The 15023-nt window shown below is 45.1% G+C and overlaps 1 protein-coding gene across 1 annotated transcript in view; it reads right to left on the reverse strand.

Moving 5' to 3' along the window:
- Nucleotides 1–5928: 5928 nt before the first annotated feature.
- TBX15 (T-box transcription factor 15) overlaps nt 5929–15023 on the reverse strand; it is a 103655-nt gene continuing 94560 nt past the window's right edge. The window contains exon 8 of the mRNA XM_054386451.1: nt 5929–6713. Coding sequence (XP_054242426.1) covers nt 5929–6713 — 785 coding nt within the window. The remainder of the gene's footprint in view (nt 6714–15023) is intronic.

Below are 15023 nucleotides of genomic sequence, written 5' to 3' on the forward strand. Positions count from 1 at the left end.
TGTCTGCCTTCATACTTCTTCCTAATTATTATGAATATTTCTGGATACAGACATTTGCACAGCAACATAATATAAACCACAGAGGACAGTGGTGGCACTGGTTTGGATGGTTGGTAGGCTGTGCATAAGTTTATACCGGGTTAATTGCACAGCAACTTGTTCCAGCTTTACTTGGAGAGACAAATGCAGGTAATTATAACCCACCTCCAATCACTAAATTTTATTCTCTACAAACTGACTGCAGTTTTCCTTTGTGCCTGCTCCAGATTCAGATGCACCAGCTTAAAATGCAACTATATTAATATTCAATTATTGGATTGAATGCTAAAGGAAATGCTATAAAAGGTAGGAGAGCAACTCAAGGTGATGTCACCTCTCCAATAGCGCCTTGGGCACCCCTGATTCTTACAAAGGAAACACTAGGAAGGCTGTAGGTGATGCAGCATGCCCCCCAGGTCTGTGATCTGTGTAGTTTGGAGGGAAAAGCCTTTTCCAGGCACCGGCACCTTCACTGGCAGCCTGTCCTATTCATAGAATCATAAAATGGTTTGATTTGGAAGGGACCTTAAAGGTTTCAGTTTTGGCTGGACCATCATCCCAAAAAAGGGCTGATGTCCTGTGCTCACAGCCCCACAGGGACCAACTCTGTGTCTCTGCAGTACTGCTGCAATCAGTCAGCTAGGAAGAGTCCTGAAGTGTGTAGGGTGCTGGATGCTCAAGGGAAGACATGGTCTAGCAGAGCCTGGAACTGCTTGTAAAAGTGTCCAAGAGGAGCCCGCAGAAGTCACCCTGGCTCAGCAGAGAAGGGCACCATCCAGCTGAATGTCAGAGCTTCCAGAATGCTCAACACATTTAGAACATTGCTGGAATAAGAACAGCATCTCTAGGAACTTCAACCAGTGTAAAGCTATACAGGCTCCTAATCCTTCACCCTCACAGCATGCAATGAGTTCCAGATTGAATCAGAAAACTAGACAAGCTCAGTGCTCCAGATATAGACTATTGTACAAATTAACCCTACTGTGGACGTTTATTCTCCTTCATGAACCAGCCAATGAATTTTTAGAGATTTTTACTGTAAAAAAAGAGCTAATGTTTAAAGAGTTGTGCTCCATGCACTGCTCCTGCCATTTGTGGTCATTGCTTTTCTGGGGTGATGAGTGACAGTTACTGGCATGACAAAACAACCCTTGAAAATAGTTCCAGGGCTTTTAGATGTATTCCATACAGTTTCCTAAACAGCAGTTACAGAAATATTAGAATGGCCTCAAGCTGCACCAGGAGAGGTTTAGGTTGGCTATTAGCAGAAACTTCTTCACTGAAAGGGTTCTCAAACACTTGAACAGGCTCCCCAGGGAGGTGGTTGAATACCCATCCCTGGAGGTGTTTCAAAGAGGCAGAGATGTGGTGCTGAGGGACATTATTTAGCACCGGATTTGGAAAAGTTAGATAATGGTTGGTCTCAATGGTCTTCATGGTCTTTTCCAAACAAAACTACTCTATGATTCCATTGAAAGAAGAGTCAGAAAACTGAGTGAGCTGCTTTTCAAGCAGAAGTTTTGTGGGTCAGCAGAGGCTGCTGCTAACCCCTCCCAGCTGACCACCGGAGAAGTTTTCAGAAATATTACCGTCACTGAACTCAGAACAATGGGTTACATCCCTGGTCAAAATGCCTGGTCCTTCAGGCTGCTTCTATAAGGAAAAAAGGGGGGGAAAAAAAAAAAAGGAAGAAGAAGAAGAAGAAGAAAGTGCTGAAGGAGTCAGATGTTTCTGGGATGAGACCTGGCTTATTTATAGCAAATTACCTCTCTGTTGCACCATCAACCTCCTCACAAACTTCTGCCACTGCTTTTATAGCTGCATTTCTAGTGTAACTGTAGCATATAATTTACATGCTCTGGAGTGCTGGTCCTCAGGTGCACTTTCATGTTGTTGTTGTCTTATTTAGAATGGTGCCTGACAAACAATATTCAGCAAAACTCATCTGCTAGTGCAGTCTAACATGAGATGTCTGCTCAGTTTCAATGTACCTAGCAGCACTGGGGTGAAAAAAGACAATCAGAACATTTTTTAATAGCAAATGACTACCTGTCAGCTCTCTCCTGCATCAGTAAAGCTGTACCCAGTGCACAATAAATTACCCACACTAGCAGATCACTGCTGAATTTTTGCTGTAGCTAGCATAATGTCATGGACTATGTACAGAATCACAGAATGGTAGGGATCATCTAGTCTACCATCCCTGCTAGAGCAAGATCTCCAGAGGGGGAGACTCCACAACCTCTTTGTGCAGCCTGGTCCAGTGCTCCAGCACCTGCCCAGGAAAGAAGTTTCTCCCTATGTTTAAGTGAAATCTCCCATGTTCTAGTTTGTGCCCATTGCCCCTTATCCTATCACCAGACACCATCCCTTGATTTCTACCCTTTAGATATCAGTAATTATTGATAAGACCCCCTCTCAGTCTTCTCTTCTCCACATTAAAGAGAGATGTTTCAATTCCTTAAGCATCTTTGTGGCCTTCCATTGAACTCTCTCTAGCAGCTTCTTGTCTCTCTTGAATTTGGGTACCCAGAACTGGACACAATTCTTTGTATGTGGCCTCACCAGGGCAGATTAGAGAGGAAGGGGAACCTGTCTGGACCTGATGGCCACACTCTTCTTAATGCATCCCAGAATACTGGTGGCCTTCTTGGCCATGAGGGCACATTGATGGCTCATGACAAACTTGTTTTCTCACCAGCACTCCCAGGTCCTTCTCCACAGAGTTGTTTTCCAGCAGGTTAACCCCTAACCTGTACTAATGCAGGGGGTTTTTCCTCCCCAGGTGCAGGACTCTATCTTTGCTCTTGTTGAGCTTCATGAGGCACTTCCATTTGTATTTCTGTTTGTGTCCTGAGCCTTTTGCTTTAGCACACAGTATCACTTTTCCTCCAAGAACACTAATGTTGTAATGGAGTTCGATGTCCCTATATTGCTGAGCTGCACTGAATGTGGTTATGGTAGTATTTATGTCCTGGGCCTCTCAGTGTGTTAAAGGATGAAGATAAATAACCTTAGTCTTCTACCAAAGCAATTCTATGATGCTATAAATGGAATAAATAAGAAAGGGCAATCTAATGTAAATAGCCAGCTGAAGGAAATACTGATTCACAGAACATACCATTCACCTGTCAGAATCATTGCCACAGGATGGAGTCAAACACAAAACCACAGACTGAGAGTATTTCTGAAAGCTTCTGAAAGGACTTTAGCAAGCCTATAAAACTCCCTATTTTAAAATTAAACCAAGATTAATTATTAAGGGGTAAAAAGAAAACAACAAGGGGAGGAAATTCTTCTCTCTGATCCATAGTCATTCCAGCCCTTTTTGGCAGCATCCATGGAGAGACATAGCAAAAGCTGGAATGCAGTCAGACAGACTAGGCACAGAACTCGGAATGGTATTGGTATATTATCTAAAAATTAAGAAATGCTTGCAGAACTTCTCTTTCAAGGTCTTCCTTCCTTCCTGGTACTTTTTCAGTTCAGAAGAAAAGGTTTACTAGAACACCTGCCTTATGAAGAAAGGCTGAGGGCTGTTTAGGCTGGAGGAGACTGAGGAAGGATCTCATTAACGCCTGACACTATCTAAAGGGCAAGTATCAGAAGGATGGAGCCAGACTCAGTGGTGTCCAATGACAGGACAAGGAGCAGTGGACACAAACTGGAACAGAGGAGGTTCCATATAAGCAGAAGGAAAAAATTCTTCCCTTTGAGGGTGGCAGAGCACTGGAACAGGCTGCCACAGGCTGTTGAGTCTCCATATCTGGAGGTATTTCAAATCCTTCTGGATGTGTTCCTGTGTGATTTACTCTAGGTGATCTTGCTCTAGCAGGAGGAATGGACTAGATGATCTTCAGAGGTCCCTCCCAATCCCTACCATGTGATTCTGTGACAAAGAAAGTTTCAAACTCTGCAGCCATAACTTGCAAGCTGTGTTTGGAGGGGCTTCAGCTTCTCAGCTGCTTTCAGTTTTAATGTCTCAATATCATATTAGAAGTGTGGTGCAAATGGAAAACTGACACACACTCAAAAATTACATTTTTAAATGAGAAACAGATTCTACTGTTATTTATAAGGATTATTTTCTATATTGACTGTGAGATATAACACTGAAGAGCTTTTTATGAGACTTTAACAATCAAAATAGTATCTCTACCTGCCCATCAGACATGCCTGCTGTGAAGGCAGGCACCTTACCAATCCCAAGCACTCAATTCTTAACATTTTTTGAGAAGACAGAATTTTTATTTGTGTTGCAATATTGCCTGGACTTCCTAATTCAGCTCTGTGTCTTCGTGTTGGTTGTGCAAGCACACATGACAGCATTTTGAGAATGTCCCATCTCTAAAAGGCCAGCCAGGAAGCCTCACAGAGAGAGAAGAACACCGAGGGAACAAATGCAAAGATTTATTTAGCGCATTCTGTGCTTGGCACTTAGAAACAGAGTTCCGTGCATAGGGCAAATCTTTATACACCTTTTTCTTCATACATATTTTACATACCATTTTTATTGCCCTCTTTTATATTCATAATATTGAATCCCTCACTAGGCATATAAATACATTTATCTACAACACCTCACAACAACAAATCTCAATAATATCTGTGTTCTGTTACTTGGTATTTGCATTTTCACACAACTTTAAATGCATAGCTTGCACCAAGCTACAATTGTTTTCTTATTCTCAAAGGATTTGAAGAAAAGAAAAAGAAGAAAAAAAAATCAGGAAAAAAAATGTCAAAAGGCAAGAATCTATTTGGTTAGACACTTCAGAACATGGTTTAGTGGGCATGGTGGTGGTGTGGTGATGGTTGGACTTGATCTTAGAGGTCTTTTCCAGCTTTAATGGCTCCATGATTCTATGGTTAAACAGAGATCATGTGGCAGGCAGGAGGCTGGCAAATAGTCAACCTTACTGTTACTGAAATGCTAATGGTTTTCTCTAGCAACTCTTGCATGCATAGTGAAGGAGGCCAACTGTACTTCTTTAGAGCAGAGCTGTCATTTCTTGTTGCTCTTCCCTGTGAGCTCAGTCTGGACAATTTCCTCCCATTGGGTTGAGTACTAGTGGGACACATTCCCCACAAAGGCTGTCAGACGTTCAGTTTGGGTGCATCACTTTGGGTCATGTCTACAGGAGCTCCCCCATGCATGTTTCTGAAGATCAGTCCCCTCTTATGTCTGAGGCTCAGTTGTGGGTTAAATTTTTTGTCTCTCTTCTTTCTTTCTCACATCTCCACTTGTAGGCTGGCTGCTGGAAAGTTTGATCCTACCAATTGGGTAGAGCCATGGTAAAAATGTAGGAACCTCTTTTGGAGGAGAAGCCCCAGCTCAGCAGTGTCATTGCTGTGCTACAGTAGGAGAAGGACCCATGGACCACTGTCAGCTTCCAAAATGGGCTTAGCCACTCCAGCAATGAGGAACAGTCTGGGAAGGAGGAGGTCTTTAAAGCCATGGGCAATGCAGCTTCAGAGGATGAAGCCTGGGGAGACTGCCGTTCTTCAGCACCCAGAGGAGACAGCACAGGAGCACAGCTGCCTCCACATTGAGAGCTCATGCTAGCTGAGGGCTAATGCATAAAGGGTATATTCAGCTGCTTATCCCCAGCTTCTCATTGAAGTCATGTCCTTCTCTCTGCAATGTCCAGAAAAAGCAGACACTCTGTGCCAGGTTTGGAGGTCCTGGGCTACAACAAAATGCAATGGCAGTCAACCGAGGCTTTTCACAAGGTTCTGTTGTGCACACCTAGATGTTTCGTTTTCCTGTTGATCATTACAATATTAGTTCCACTATAAGTTTGAAGGCAAAAAGGTACTGGGATGAGTTTCCCCCTGGAAATGGTGAAGGTACAGCTGCCTTCAATGTCCAAGGAGAGGCGTGGCTTGTTAGACCATGTGCACAGACATTTGTGAGGAGGAGCCCTGAACCCCCCCATACTGTCTGTTGTCACAGGCATTGGCCGTCTGCTGGTTGCTGGAGGGAGGGCTGATCATGTGCATCCCGTGATCCATCCCTGTGGAAAGGTATTGCCTCTCTCCAAAGGCCCCGCTGGAAGGGGAAGAGCAGAGTAAAGTGCTTTGGGAGGTGGTGAGTTTCTCTGGGCTTGCTGCCAGCCTGGGGGAAGCAGGGAAATTGTATCCATAGAGATTGTAGGGATTGTGCAGGGAGAAAGCATTGTAGGAGCTCTGCTGCATGTGGCCACCGCCGAACATGTGTGAAGAGGAGGAGGTGGAGGCAGGGTTGCCAGCTTGCATAACATACTGAAACTGGGAGCTGGGGAAGGATCCCAACTGGCCACTGTATGCCTCCATCTTGCTGTTGCTGGGCAGAGAGGAAGCAGTTGGCATTCCTGAGATCAGGGATGGAGTCCTCTGAGGCATGAAGGTTTCAGAGGGCTGCGAGGCAGAAGCAGTGCCACTCTGCAGCCGGTTGTAGGCACCATCACTCAGCCCTGGGTAGCTCTGCAAGGCAGCCATGTTGCTTCTGGCACATGGGGGATAATCAGACAGGTTGAGGTTGCAAAGCTGACTCTCCCGGCAGCCGACATTGAAAGTGTTTGGGGCCAGATGAAAGGCCGGAGGGGAGCAGGATGGAGAGAGAAGGTGAGAAGAAGCAGAGGGTGATGGAGTCCCCGTGCTGGAGGTGGTTGGGGAGGTGCCTGTGCTGCCTCCTGAAAAACAAAAACAAAAACAAAAAGAGAGGATGTTCAGAGTCTGGGTCACAGTTGCAGAATGAGTCGGTCTCAGTAGGAAACAGTTTAATAAAGTAACAAGGGTGGTAAAACGGCCACTGGGAAACTCAGCCTTTCTTGGCAAGGGCCCTCACTTTATTAATAGCATCCCTGGTCTTTCCTGCTGCTTTTCTGTTATGACTTTGTTTTTCAACTGAGGTTTTCCTCCCTTTTAAAATAGGACAGGGAAGCAAGCTTAACACAGAGCAATCCAAGGCAGCAGAAAAAGTTGCAAGGAAGCATTACTTCATCAGTCAAGAGATCTTCCTTGTCCAGGCATGTTTGTCTAGCCTTTTTTTCTTTTTAGGGGAAGGGGAAAAAAAAAAGAGAGAAGTCTTTTCTGCTGTCTCCTGGTCTACAGGGGAAGACCACCAGTCAGTGAGCCTTGAGGCCTCACTGCAAACATGTTTTATCATCCATTTTGGAGGCTTGCAACAGGAAGTGGATGGAAGTATGTTGGACTTCTGCACCACTGGACAGCTTTTTCAGGTGGCTCATGGTGCAGCAGTACTGATTGAAGCCAGAAATAAGCACTAAAATGAAGTGAGACAGTTTGAAGCTCTACAGAGAGGAAAAAGGGGATGAGTGAAGGATTTTCAATCATGTACTTTAATTTTGAAAGGGGTTCCATTTGTTGTATCACTGGTATTAACAAAATATTGTCGTATATGCATATCAGTAGTATCAATGTATTACATAATATTTATGCTATGAATAATGGAATTTATTCTTTTCCATAGCAGGAATGCTCACATGTACTGCCCTGAGAAAACGGGGTTTGACTTGGGTTTTGTTCAAAACAATACTGTTAGTGCTTTTGGAATTACTACCAAGAACAGTAACAAATGGAGAGTCAGGACTTGATGATATTAAACATCTTTTCTAAACAAAACAATTCTATGATACAAGTGATAGGATGAGAGGAAATAGCGTCACTTTATTCCAGGGGAGGTTTAGACTGGATATTAGAAGAAACTCTTTCACTGAAGAGGTTTTCAAACACTAGAATAGGCTCCCCAGGTAGGTGGTTGAACCACTATCCCTGGAGGTGTTTCAAAGATGCAGAGATGTGGTGCTGAAGGACAGGGTTTGGCACCAGACTTGATTGAGAATGGTTGGACTCAATGGTCTTAAAGGTCTTTTCCAACCAAAACAATTCTGTGAAGAAGCTGATGGCACCATTTTGAGCTTGAGAAGAGATTATTTATAGACAAGACTCTGAGTTAGAGGAAACTTCCATGGTCAACCAGGAAAATTAGTTCTGTGCTTAAGGGAGTGCAGTCTTATGGGGTGAAACATTTTTGCCAGTTTATTTGAATTATTCTCTTTACTGAAAGTGTTTGGAGAAAAGGCATATGTAGGTATGAACATTGAATGATGTGTTTCAAATAAAATATGTGGAATAAATTAATAACTGCAAAGTTTTAATTTCAATCTTCCTTTATCCCATAGTTAACCATTAACGACTATGCAAAAGAGACTCACATTGGTTACCTAGAGCACAAGGCTTTAAACCTCTGCTAAGGAGTTATGATGAAGTTGTACCCATAACTGAGACTTTGACTCTACAGAGTAACTAGAGATCTCTGATCAGCACTTGTGAAGGTTGCTTAATGGTTCCCCGAGTAAGAATTCCATGTTTCAGATTAACCCCAAAGAGAGACTGAAGTGATTCTGCTCTGAATTATCCCTATTTGCAGGCCAATGGGAAAACCATGAGGTGACAACACAGTAATTAGGATACAAAGTTAAAAAGGCATAGATACAAACCAATCTAGTTAAACTGATATACAAGATTATGTTTAGGTCTGCTTTTAGTCAGCTGAAATCACATTTAAGCAAGAACAAAATAAATCCTTCAATACTTTGCCTCTCTTCCTTTTCTCTACCTGCTGTTCCCCCTAGAAATTGTTGCCAACACCAACAGCATTTGGAAGTCAAAGTATCTTTCACCTCCACACTTATCATGACTCTGAAGTGATGAATTACTATTGTCTCCAGTCTCCAGAAAAACATTTTTGGCTCTGCATGAATCAGTCCCACATATGTTAGCAAGCCACATTCGTATAAAGTATAAGGTTCTGAACTTCAAAGCCCCTTCCCTTGTATCTGAACCCTGCTCAGCATGGCTGATTGTAGAACCACAGAACTGTTAAGGCTGGGAAAGACCTCTGATGAAAGTGTCTGTCCACACAGTGCCCTGCTATTAATGCCCAGGGCTTAGCCAAGCACTGGTGACATCCTGAAAGGAGGCTGCTCTCACTACAGGCATACTAATGATAACTAAATTGACCTTATCATAAGGATAAGGTCATTTCCAAAGAGGAGAAGTGGAGAATGATTAGTACAAGAAACGTCAAAACTTGCAAACTGGACTGAAAAGTAAGAAGAGGAGGTGGGAAAAAGAAGAATGAAATCATGAAGGAACACAGATAAACTCTCTGGAGAGGGTGGGGTCTAAAGGCAAACCTTCTGCACACTAGCATTCCTTCTTGTGATGCTGTCTAGAAATTCTGGCTGTGCACCAGAATCAAATATCTTTACCCACAAGCATAAGGGAAAAAAACTACAGCTTCTCTTCTGAGTGCAAATAAGAGCTATCATTAAATTTCCCCTCACATAGCTTCTGACTAGTCTTTCCTTCCTGCCACCATTGTCCTTCCAAGCCTTGGTAATGGTGCTCTCTCTCTGTGTTCCCAGTAGATCCTTGCTTTTGCTTTTACCTAAGACTGAGCTTGTCTTAAGAACGATTTCAAGGTAAACCGCAAACCCAAACATACCGAATCCGGAGGTCTGATATGTCTTAAAATGAGGGGGGTGGAGTATTCTCGAAACATTCAGCACATCAGGGCATCCTGGCAACAAGGATCTCTTGCACACAGGACAGGCCACGTAGAGAACTTCTAACAGTACAGTATAGATGGAAAACACATCTGCAGCAACCAGCATTAGTCAGGAGAACTTTCTGGCAACAGTGAGTAAGGGGGAGAGCACCAGTGCCAAGGGAGTCTGAGGCAATTGCGCATGGAAAATTTTCTGGGATCTCTCTTACAAATGGCACTATACTAGTCAGTTGACCCACAATGTAACCCAACCTCTTTTATCTGAAAGATACACATAAATCACACTTAGGACTTCACTGAGGCCTCTGTGTCTTGAGGACTCCACTGAGGCCTATTTGGCTTGCTAATGTTTCGAGGTATTGGCCACCACCATGACCTGCAGTGCCTCCATTCAAACCTCTCAGTCCTTGAAGTCCTTGCTTAGTGCAGAGCTGGAGAGCAAGTGTAAACTGAAGCTGCAGTCAGCATAAAGTATCTGAACATGAGCCCCATGCTCTGTGCAATGGCAGGAGTGTCACCAGACAGTCAAGAGTGTTAAAGTAGTTTGGGCAACTTGATTGCTGCCATTATCTGACCACATCAGGAACCTGAAGTTCTATGACATGGTTGAGCACATCCTGGCATTCACTATCTTCTTAAGAAGAGAGGTGGCTGAGGGTCCTTAGGGCTTGTGCTTTGACCTTCTAACAAGGATGGGAACTGCAAGGGGACTTGTCTTAAGATTTTACATTTCAATGTGTCAGTCAGCACAAAGTTATTAACTGAGCGTAAATTCTTCTTAAACAGCTTGGCCTGCTTCTGCCTACAAGCTTGTGCAGCTTCTCGTGGTCATAGACGCAAGTTGCAAGATCTGCATGGTCAGACTATATGGATAAGCCTGCACTCAGATGAAGAGGACAGTGTCTAGCCACATCCTCAGTCCTACCATCTTCTCCCATCTTCAGATATGAGCAAGACCTAGCCCAAAGGCCAGATGCTTGGAAGCAATTCTTGCACAACTTTGCTGATCAGTCTCCTGAGGGAGCCACAGCCACTCCTCTGACACATGCCCCACACATTGGCATCTCCACTGTATGATAGACATGTGGCTGAGTACTTGAGGGTCCTGGAAAGAGAAGCTATGGCCACTAGTCATTCACCTGGCTCATAGCTCTCCTGGCACTTAAGCAAATACACCTTCCTAATAGGCTGGTTAGATTCACCTGGGCACAGAGCCACACTAATGAAGCTTCATCTTTCCAGATGGAGCTGGCTGGGAGCTGGCCTCTGTCTGGCCAGTATGGAGCACAGCCAGAGGAGCCTGTCCATGCAGACATACACTGTTACTCCTGAAAGGTCTGATTTTGGTGAAAACTTTACAAATGTGTACACATATGTAAAGGAACTTTCTAAAGCATGGGAGAGACCAACTCTTCCCAGATTTTTTGCAATATTCTATGCTTGAACGCAACCATAAAGAAATGTGATCACACTTATGTTGGAAAACAAACTGAAACAAAAACTAAAATTCCATTGCCAGGCTGGAGCCTGAGGATGACTTATGAAACTTACTCCCTCTCTTCCAAGTTACTGCACCTTTGGTCACAAAACAAAAATTACGTACTTGCCCAAGTATGGAAACCTGAGATGATAATGAGAGAGTGTTTGTGCAGATTGCCAAGTGATCTGACTGATCAATTTTGAGGCCAGAGGGTGACACTGTAATCAACTGGTCTCATGTCCTTTAAGAACTTTAGCACAAATCTGGATTAATTTCTGCTTCAAGCAGTGTATACCTCACTCCTGTTTGACACCTCCTTGTGTCTCCAGGCATCTAAATGCCACAAAATTGTGTGTCACATCTGCTCTCACATAACATGACAACTTTTGCCTTGTAAGTGTAAATGACAGCCCAAGTTATCTCTTCCTGTTCCTAGGTTTCCAGAACTGAAGCCTAAAACTTTCAGAAGGATTGAAAATATTGTTCATTACATCCTTCTTGCATCCTTACATCACTGGAAAACTAAACATCTTTGATACTTCTTTTTCATCCTCTCACCAGGCAAAGGCAGGGACACTTGGTCTGTGACGTGGTGGACTCTGTCTTTCCCTGTTTCTAGGAATGAAAATTCCCCACTTTCATGGGAATGAGAGCTATGTCTCTTCACATGGTAGCAAATGGAGTTAAATCCAGTTGGCAGCTGGTCACAAGTGGCTCGATATTTGGGCCAGTTCTCATTAAAGTCTTTAAAAAAGTCTTTTAAAAAGGAATTCAAGGCCCTCAGACGATTGATGGGGCAGGAGCTCAAGTAGTTTTCTGCTCAGTTCCCTCAGTGGCAAGGGTGTACACTGGAAGGAACAGGAGAACCCATGCCATCAATAGATGGCTCAAGGGATGGTGCCAGCAGTGGCATTTTGGGTTCTTTGATCAAGGGGCAACTTTCTCTGCACCTGACCTGCTGGACCTAGATGGGCTGAATCTATCTGGAAAGGGCAAGAAGACTCTAGCACACGCATTGGCAGGGCTCATTGGGAGGGCTTTAAACTAGGTTTGAAGGGGGTGGGTGATGAAACCAGTCTCTCTAGAGAGGAGAGAGAGGGACATAAACGACAGTTAGTCGAGAAAGCAGCAGCCCAGCTGAAGTGCAGGTGCACCAATGCAGCCAGTATGGGTAACAAACAAGAGGAACTGGAAGTCTTGGTTAACCAGCAAAACTATGATGTAGTTGCCATTACAGAAAGATGGTGGGATGATTCACAGAATTGGAGTACTACACTGGACGGTTACAAGCTCTTTAGGTGAGACAGGCGAAGGAGAAGGGGAGCAGGGGTGGCCCTGTGTGTTAGGGAATCTCTTGACACTGCAGAACTTGAGGTAGAGGATGAAGGGATTGAGTGCCTGTGGGTTAAAATCAGAGGGAAGGCTAACAAAACTGACATCCTGGTTGGAGTCTGTTATAGACCACCCAACCAGGATGAAGTGGTCGATGAAATATTCTATAAGCAGCTGAAGGCTGTCTCAAAATCATCAGACCTTGTCCTTGTGGGTGACTTTAACCTGCCAGACATCTGCTGGGAACTTAACTCAGCAGAGAGGAGACAGTCCAGAAGGTTCTTGGAGTATATGGAGGACAGCTTCCTGATGCAGATGTTAAGTGAGCCTACCAGTGGTGAGGTCCTACTTGACCTGTTGTTCTCAAATACAGAAGGGCTGATGGGAAATATGATGGCAGGAGGCTGTCTAGGGTGCAGCAACCATGAGATAGTGGAGTTTTCAATATGCAGGGAAATAAGGAGGAGCAATAACAGAACCCTTATTTTGGACTTCCGGAGGGCAGACTTCAGCTTCTTTAAGCAACTAATTCGGAGAATACCCTGGGTAGCAGCCCTTAAGGACAAAGGGGTCCAGGACGGTTGGACCTACTTCAAACAGGAGCTCCTGAAGGCACAGGAACAGACTGTGCCCATGTGCCAAAAGATGAGTGGCTGGGGAAGGTGACCAGCCTGGATGGGAAGCATCTCTTGAAGGAATTAAGGGAGAAAAAGAGGGTGTATCGCCTTTGGAAAGGGGGGAGGCAACTCAAGATATGTTTAAGGATGTTGTTAGATCATGTGGGAGAAAAATTAGAGAGGCAAAAGCCCAGTTAGAACTTAAACCAGCCAATTCCATGAAAGACAATAAATGGCATTTTTATAAATATATTAATTCCAAAGAGAGGGGTAAGAAACCTCCACTCTTAGTTGGACTTAGAGGGGAATAGGGTAACCAAAGATGACAAAAAGGCTGAGGTACTAAATACCATTTTTGCCTATATTTTCAACAGCAAGGCAGGAGGACTTCGGGATAACTGGCCTCCTGAGCTGGTAGATGGGGTCAGGGAGCAGTATAATCCCCCTGAAATCCAGGAGGAAGTAGTTAGGGATTTGCTGAGCCACTTGGATACTCACAAGTCCATGGGACCAGATGGGATCCATCCCAGGGTACTGAGAGAGCTGGCAGATGAGCTGGCCAAGCCACTGTCCATCATTTACCACCAGTCCTGGCTCACAGGTGAGGTCCCAGATGACTGGAAGTTGGCCAATGTGATGCCCATCCACACAAAGGGCCAGATGGAGGAACCTGGAAACTACAGGCCTGTCAGCCTGACCTCAGTGCCAGGCAAGATTATGGAGCAGATTGTTTTGGGGGAAATCACTGTGCACCTGCAGGACAGCCAAGGGATCAGGTCCAGCCAACATAGATTTAGGAGGGGCAGGTCCTGCCTGACCAACCTGATCTCCTTCTATGACCAGGTGACCAGCCTGGTGGACGTGGGAAAGGCTGTGGATGTAGTCTGCCTGGACTTCAGCAAGGCCTTTGACACCGGCCCCCACAGCAAACTCTTGGCCAAGCTGTCAGCCTATGGCTCAGACAGCAGCACTCTGTGCTGGGTTAGGAACTGGCTGGAGGGCTGAGCCCAGAGAGTGGTGGTGAATGGTGCCACATCCAGCTGGCAGCCTGTCACTAATGGTGTCCCCCAGGGGTCAGTGTTGGGCCCCATCCTGCTTAATATCTTTATTGATGATCTGGATGAGGGGATTGAGTCCATCATCAGTAAATTTGCAGATGACACCAAGTTAGGAGCAGATATTGATCTGTTAGAGGGTAGAAGTGCTCTGCAGAGGGATCTTGACCAGCTGGACAGATGGGCAGAGTCCAACAGGATGGCATTCAACAAGTCCAAGTGCCGGGTGCTGCACTTTGGCCACAACAACCCCATGCAGAGCTACAGGCTGGGGTCAGAGTGGCTGGAGAGCAGCCAGGTGGAAAGGGACCTGGGGGTACTGGTTGACAGCCGCCTGAACATGAGCCAGCAGTGTGCCCAGGTGGCCAAGAGAGCCAATGGCATCCTGGCCTGCATCAGGAATAGTGTGGCCAGCAGGAGCAGGGAAGTCATTGTGCCACTGTATTCAGAACTGGTTAGGCCACACCTCGAATACTGTGTCCAGTTCTGGGCCCCTCAGTTCAAGAAGGACATTGAGATACTTGAACATTTCCAGAGAAGGGCAACGAGGCTGGGGAGAGGTCTTGAGCACAAGCCCTATAGGAGAGGTTGAGGGAGCTGGGGTTGCTTAGCCTGGAGAAGAGGAGGCTCAGGGGTGACCTCATTGCTATCTACAACTACCTGAAGGGAGGTTGTACCCAGGAGGGGTTTGGTCTCTTCTCCCAGGCAACCAGCACCAGAACAAGAGGACACAGTCTCAAGCTGCACCAGGGGAGGTTTAGGCATGAGGTGAGGAGAAAGTTCTTCACAGAGAGAGTGGTTGGCCATTGGAATGTGCTGCCCAGGGAGGTGGTGGAGTCACCTGGAGGTGTTCAAGAGGGGATTGGACATGGCACTTGAAGCCATGGTTTAGTTAGTCATGAGGTGCTGGGTGATAGGTTGGA

Source organism: Indicator indicator, chromosome 1, assembly GCF_027791375.1.
Source record: "Indicator indicator isolate 239-I01 chromosome 1, UM_Iind_1.1, whole genome shotgun sequence".
In the NCBI taxonomy this organism is placed as follows: Eukaryota; Metazoa; Chordata; class Aves; order Piciformes; family Indicatoridae; genus Indicator; species Indicator indicator.